This window comes from Coregonus clupeaformis, chromosome 29 (assembly GCF_020615455.1).
Source record: "Coregonus clupeaformis isolate EN_2021a chromosome 29, ASM2061545v1, whole genome shotgun sequence".
NCBI classification, from domain to species: domain Eukaryota; kingdom Metazoa; phylum Chordata; class Actinopteri; order Salmoniformes; family Salmonidae; genus Coregonus; species Coregonus clupeaformis.
Window position 1 is genome coordinate 1,665,133 of NC_059220.1, and position 7,109 is coordinate 1,672,241.

The 7,109-nt window shown below is 45.4% G+C and overlaps 1 protein-coding gene across 1 annotated transcript in view; it reads left to right on the top strand.

Moving 5' to 3' along the window:
• The window catches only part of LOC123482192 (pleckstrin homology domain-containing family D member 1-like), a 31,811-nt gene extending 25,928 nt beyond the window's left edge, over positions 1-5,883 (top strand). Inside the window, exons 12-13 of the mRNA XM_045208994.1 lie at positions 2,290-2,434; positions 5,541-5,883. Of these exons, the coding sequence (XP_045064929.1) occupies positions 2,290-2,434; positions 5,541-5,752 (357 nt within the window). The 3' untranslated portion in view covers positions 5,753-5,883. The remainder of the gene's footprint in view (positions 1-2,289; positions 2,435-5,540) is intronic.
• Positions 5,884-7,109: the final 1,226 nt, after the last annotated feature.

Below are 7,109 nucleotides of genomic sequence, written 5' to 3' on the forward strand. Positions count from 1 at the left end.
AAAGGATTTTGAAGAGGAAGGGGGCGTTGAAGAGGAAGGGGGCGTTGAAGAGGAAGGGGGCGTTGAAGAGGAAAAGGTTTTTGAAGAGGAAGGGGGCGTTGAAGAGGAAGGGGGCGTTGAAGAGCAAGGGTGCATTGAAGAGGTAGGAGGCGTTGAGGAGGAAGGGGCATTGAAGAGGAAGGGGCGTAGAAGAGGAGGCGTTGAAGAGGAAGGGGGCGTAGAAGAGGAAGGGGCTTTGAAGAGAAGGGGATGTTGAAGAGGAAGGGCGTAGAATAGGAAGGTACGTTGAAGAGGAAGGGCGTTGAAGAGGAAGGGGGCGTTGAAGAGGAAGGGCGTAGAAGAGGAAGGGGGGCGTAGAAGAGGAAGGGGCGTTGAAGAGGAAGGGGACGTTGAAGAGGAAGGGGGCGTAGAAGAGGAAGGGGGCGTTGAAGAGGAAGGCGTTGAAGAGGAAGGGGGCGTAGAAGAGGAAGGGGGCGTAGAAGAGGAAGGCATAGAAGAGGAAGGGGGGAGAAGAGGATTTGAAGAGGAAGGAGGCTTGAAGAGGAAGGGGGGCAAAGATGAAGAGGAAGGGGGCGTTGAAAAGGAAGGCGTTGAAGAGGAAGGGGCGTTGAAGAGGAAGGGTGCATTGAAGAGGTAGGAGGCGTTGAGGAGGAAGGGGCATTGAAGAGGAAGGGGGCGTAGAAGAGGAAGGGGCGTTGAAGAGGAAGGGGGCGTAGAAGAGGAAGGGGGCTTTGAAGAGGAAGGGGATGTTGAAGAGGAAGGGGGCGTAGAATAGGAATGTACGTTGAAGAGGAAGGGGGCGTTGAAGAGGAAGGGGGCGTTGAAGAGGAAGGGCGTTGAAGAGGAAGGGACGTTGAAGAGGAAGGGGCGTTGAAGAGGAAGGGGCGTTGAAGAGGAAGGGGGACGTTGAAGGGCGTAGAAGAGGAAGGGGACGTAGAAGAGGAAGGGGGCGTTGAAGAGGAAGGGCGTAGAAGAGGAAGGGGCGTAGAATAGGAAGGGGCGTTGAAGAGGAAGGGGCGTAGAAGAGGAAAAGGGTTTTGAAGAGGAAGGGGCGTTGAAGAGGAAGGGGGCGTTGAAGAGGAAGGGGGCGTTGAAGAGGAAGGGGGCTTTGAAGAGGAAGGGGACATTGAAGAGGAAGGGGGCGTAGAATAGGAAGGGACGTTGAAGAGGAAGGGGGCGTTGAAGAGGAAGGGGGCATTGAAGAGGAAGGGGGCGTTGAAAAGGATGACTCATTTTATTTTGTGGCTGGCAGTTGGCATGGACCAACTTGTTGCGTAGATTGCGACCTCTTCTGTATACAATGAGTGGTGGGTTCTTAAGGTCCGATGACAGAATATGCCAGTGGTTTTTAATAGCAGCTCCCACGTTGAGCGAGTTCAGGGTGTTCTTTAGCTTTAGGGGGTATTTTTGGGGGGTCATACCAAGGATCATTTTGCTATTTGATTTTTTTATTATTTTTTATTTGATTTTTTTTATGAAAAAATGTATTTGGCCTTACTGCTATTAGCCCATACAAACGCATTGAATAACAGATTCACTACATGGAACAACAGATAGTCCCTCCCGAAAAAAATCGAAAGGAAGTTTGTTCTGAAGTGTCTGTTCTATATCTGAACGATATGAGAAAGATCAGGAAACATTTGCTTGTTTTTTTATTTTTTATTTAACCCCTTATTATTTTTGGCACTAAACAGTCTCCATACACTGTACTTCCATTCATTTTTGTGAGGCCTGTGGGCGTCCTGGAGCAAAACCAACATGTACGTGTTCGTGAGAGTCTCACCTTTCCACAGAGGGGTCATATTAGTGTGTAGCCCAAACCGTTCGGACGCTACAGACAGAAGTTGGCAGATCGGCTGTACCAACTTCAGACGAGTCCCAAGATGCTTGTGGGGGTCTCTACAAACGATTTTGTGATAAGACCGATTTTTGGGATGTCTCATGGTCTGACAAACCCTGCTCTGGCTCTGTCACCTTTCACCGCAGATGGGGCGGTGCGACATCGGCGGAAGTGCGACATCGGAAAAAAAACATAGCTTAAACTGACAGATTTTTATGGGGATTTTTTTAATGACGCTAATTCGATCTGACAGCGCTTCTCTCGTTCCTCCCCATAGACAAAAAAATGACATCAATATATCGATAACACTTTAAGATCCTATTCAAAAATATTTTTTTTCATTTTGATTGTTAACAAAACAGATTGTTATCAAAAAGGCTGATCCCAGATCATGCCTCCTACTCTGGGGTGCTTTGTGAATATGTGCCCTGACCTGTGTTGTGTCCCAGGCGGAGATTGAGTCTCGCATGGAGTTGGAGCGGAGGCTGAAGCAGGCTGAGGAGGCTCTACAGAACCTGGAGAAAGGTCTGAGCTCTCTGGAACGCTCCAAGGAGAAGGACGACAAGATGAAGGGAGACGTCAACAACCTCAGGAGTGAGCTACACTAACTGCACACACACACACACACGCACACACACACACACACACGCACGCACGCACACACACACGCACGCATACACGTACGTACGTACATACATACACACACATACACACAAACAAACACACACACACAGACATTCTTCATGAGTCATAGAGAAACACACTGCCATAAACACTTCTACCCACAGTTTCAGTTAACCCAGAATAATTCATAAAAGGATCAGTTGACCCAGAATAATTCATAAAGCGGATCAGTTAACCCAGAATAATTCATAAAGCGGATCAGTTAACCCAGAATAATTCATAAAGGGGATCAGTTAACCCAGAATAATTCATAAAGGGGTTCAATTAACCCAGAATAATTCATAAAGCGGATCAGTTAACCCAGAATAATTCATAAAGGGGTTCAGTTAACCCAGAATAATTCATAAAGCGGATCAGTTAACCCAGAATAATTCATAAAGCGGATCAGTTAACCCAGAATAATTCATAAAGGGGTTCAGTTAACCCAGAATAATTCATAAAGGGGTTCAGTTAACCCAGAATAATTTATAAAGGGTTCAGTTAACCCAGAATAATTCATAAAGGGGTTCAGTTAACCCAGAATAATTAATAAAGGGGTTCAGTTAACCCAGAATAATTCATAAAGGGGTTCAGTTAACCCAGAATAATTAATAAAGGGGTTCAGTTAACCCAGAATAATTAATAAAGGGGTTCAGTTAACCCAGAATAATTAATAAAGGGGTTCAGTTAACCCAGAATAATTAATAAAGGGGTTCAGTTAACCCAGAATAATTAATAAAGGGGGTTCAGTTAACCCAGAATAATTCATAAAGGGGTTCAGTTAACCCAGAATAATTAATAAAGGGGTTCAGTTAACCCAGAATAATTAATAAAGGGGTTCAGTTAACCCAGAATAATTCATAAAGGGTTCAGTTAACCCAGAATAATTAATAAAGGGGTTCAGTTAACCCAGAATAATTAATAAAGGGGGTCAGTTAACCCAGAATAATTAATAAAGGGGTTCAGTTAACCCAGAATAATTCATAAAGGGGTTCAGTTAACCCAGAATAATTAATAAAGGGGTTCAGTTAACCCAGAATAATTCATAAAGGGGTTCAGTTAACCCAGAATAATTTATAAAGGGTTCAGTTAACCCAGAATAATTCATAAAGGGGTTCAGTTAACCCAGAATAATTAATAAAGGGGTTCAGTTAACCCAGAATAATTCATAAAGGGGTTCAGTTAACCCAGAATAATTAATAAAGGGGTTCAGTTAACCCAGAATAATTCATAAAGGGGTTCAGTTAACCCAGAATAATTAATAAAGGGGTTCAGTTAACCCAGAATAATTCATAAAGGGGTTCAGTTAACCCATAATAATTCAGTGTGAGTTGTTTTCCTTCCTCCTGGATAGAACATGTACAAGTTATAGCTACAGTAAATTATTTCAACTACTGAGTGCTGCAAGGAACAGAACTATGATCTAACTGTGAAATAAACTACGCTGAACAAAAACGCAACATGGAACAATTTCAAAGATTTTACTGAGTTACAGTCCATATAAAGAAATCAGTCAATTGAAATAAATTCATTAGCCCCTAATCTATGGATTTCACATGACTGGGAATACAGATGTCTGCTGGTCACAGATACCTTAAAAAAAAGGTAGGGGCGTGGATCAGAAAACCAGTCAGTATCTGGTGTGACCACCATTTGCATCATGCAGCGCAACACATCTCCTTCACATTGAGTTGATCAGGCTGTTGATTGTGGCCTGTGGAATGTTGTCCCACTCCTCTTCAATGGCTGTGCAAAGTTTCTGGATATTGGTGGGAACTGGAACACTCAGTCAATACACGTCCATCCAGAGCATCATAAACATGCTCAGTGGGTGACATGTCTGGTGAGTATGCAGGCCATGGAAGAACTGGGACATTTTCAGCTTCCAGGAATTGTGTACAGATCCTTGCGACATGGGGCCGTGCATTATCATGCTGAAACATGAGGTGATGGCGGCGGATGAATGGCACGACAATGGGCCTCAGGATCTCGTCACAGTACCTCTGTGCATTCAAATGGCCATCGATAAAATGCAATTGTGTTCGTTGTCCATAGCTTATGCCTGCCCATACCGTAACCCCACCGCCACCATCGAGCACTCTGTTCACAACGTTGACATCAGCAAACCGCTCACCCACACGACTCCATACACGCTGTCAGCCATCTGCCCGGTACAGTTGAAACCGGGATTCATCCGTGCCAGTGGCAATCGAAGGTGAGCATTTGCCCACTGAAGTCAGTTACGACGCCAAACTGCTGTCAGGTCAAGACCCTGGTGAGGACGATGAGCACGCAGATGAGCTTCCCTGAGACGGTTTCTGACAGTTTATGCGGAAATTCTTCGGTTGTGCAAACCCACAGTTTCATCAGCTGTCCGGGTGGCTGGTCCCGCAGGTGAAGAAGCCAGGTGTGGAGGTCCTGGGCTGGCGTGGTTACACATGGTCTGCAGTTATGAGGCCGGTTGGACGTACTGCCAAATTCTCTAAAACGACGTTTGAGGCAGCTTATGGTAGAGATATTAACATTAAATTCTCTGAAAACAGCTCTGGTGGACATTCCTGCAGCCAGCATGCCACAGATTGGCATTGTGTTGTGTGATAAAACAGCACATTTTAGAGTGGCCTTTTATTGTCCCCAGCATAAGGTGCACCTGTGTAATGATCATGCTGTTTAATCAGCTTCTTGATAAAAAAAAAAAAAAACATTGTAAAGTGGTTATCCCACTGGCTATAAGGTGAATGCACCAATTTGTAAGTCACTCTGGATAAGAGAGTCTGCTAAATGACGTAAATGTAAATGTAAATGTAATGCCACACCTGTCAGGTGGATGGATTATCTTGGCAAATGAGAAATGCTCACTAACAGGGATGTAAACAAATTTGTGCACAACATTTGAGAAAAATAAGCTTTTTTGTGCGTATGGAACATTTCTGGCATCTTTTATTTCAGCTCATGTAACATGGGACCAACACTTTACATTTTGCGTTTATATTTTTTGTTCAGTAATAGCTACATGTGATGTGTGTTCTTCACCCAGAGTTCTTTGAGGAGTGTATCTGTGCTGCAGAGATCGAGGCCAAGCTCCCTTCTATTATGAAGAATGCTGTGTATCTTCACAAGGCTGCAGCACGACGCATTAAGAGCTGCCGGATACAGAGACGGGCCTCCAAACACCACTGGTGTAAGTACACAGGGCCTCCAAACACCACTGGTGTAAGTACACAGGGCCTCCAAACACCACTGGTGTAAGGACACAGGGCCTCCAAACACCACTGGTGTAAGGACACAGGGCCTCCAAACACCACTGGTGTAAGTACACAGGGCCTCCAAACACCACTGGTGTAAGTACACAGGGCCTCCAAACACCACTGGTGTAAGTACACAGGGCCTCCAAACACCACTGGTGTGGTACACAGGGCCTCCAAACACCACTGGTGTAAGTACACAGGGCCTCCAAACACCACTGGTGTAAGTACACAGGGCCTCCAAACACAACTGGTGTAAGTACATACACCAGTGGAGGCTGCTGAGGGGGAGGACAGCTCATGATAATGGCTGGAACGGAGCGAATGGAAATAGCACGAGCCCCGTCCTCCCCAATTAAGGTGCCACCAACCTCCTGTGACGCGCGCGCACACACACACACACACACACACACACACACTCATGTCTCTTCCTCTGCAGTAGAAACACTCCCAGTCGCGTCTGGTTGCCCGTGGCGACAGCGGCAACATGGAGGACCTGAGAGACCGCCCGGCGACTGACCTCCGACAGCTGCTTCAGGAAGAGCGTCTACAAGGATCATCACCGCCACGACCAGGAGGCCTCCGCCAAGAAAGATGACTGACAGAGAGAGATATATGGAGGGATGGATTGTGTTTTGGTATGTGTGTGTGTGTGTGTGTGTGAAAGACAGAGGGAGAGAGATAGAGATAGGGAGAGGGAGAGGGAAATAGTGTTTGTGTGAGAGCGAGTGAGATAGAGATGGAAAGACTGTGTGTGTGTGTGTGTGTGTGTGAGAGAGAGAGAGAGAGAGAGAGAGAGGAGAGAGAGGACAGAGAGAGAAAGAGAGAGGAGAGAGAGAGGAAAGGACAGAGAGAGAGGAGACGGGAGAGGACAGAGAGAGAGGATAGAGAGAGAGAGAGAGAGAGAGAGAGAGAGAGAGAGAGGAGAGAGAGAGAGAGAGAGAGAGAGAGAGAGAGAGAGAAGAGAGAGAGAGAGAGAGAGAGAGAGAGACCGTAGCTTTACCTCAGTGTAATACTGTCCTGTCCTGTGATCTGCTCCCACAGTAGCAGGGTCAGGACTGTCTTTAGGATGCCATCTCTTCAACGGACATAGCCTGGTTGTATTCAAACTGTTTTATTTAAATTATTTTTATTCAAAGGAAATTGTTTATTGCAAAAGGTATAGCAGCTCTCTACTGTCGTACAGCTAAAGCTTCAAGGACTGTTGGAAAAATAACGGATATACACTATCAGTCAAAAGTTTGGACACACCTACTCATTCAAGGGTTTTTCTTTATTTTTACAATGTTCTATTGAAGAATAATAGTGAAGACATCAAAACTATGAAATAACACATATGGAATCATGTAGTAACCAAAAGG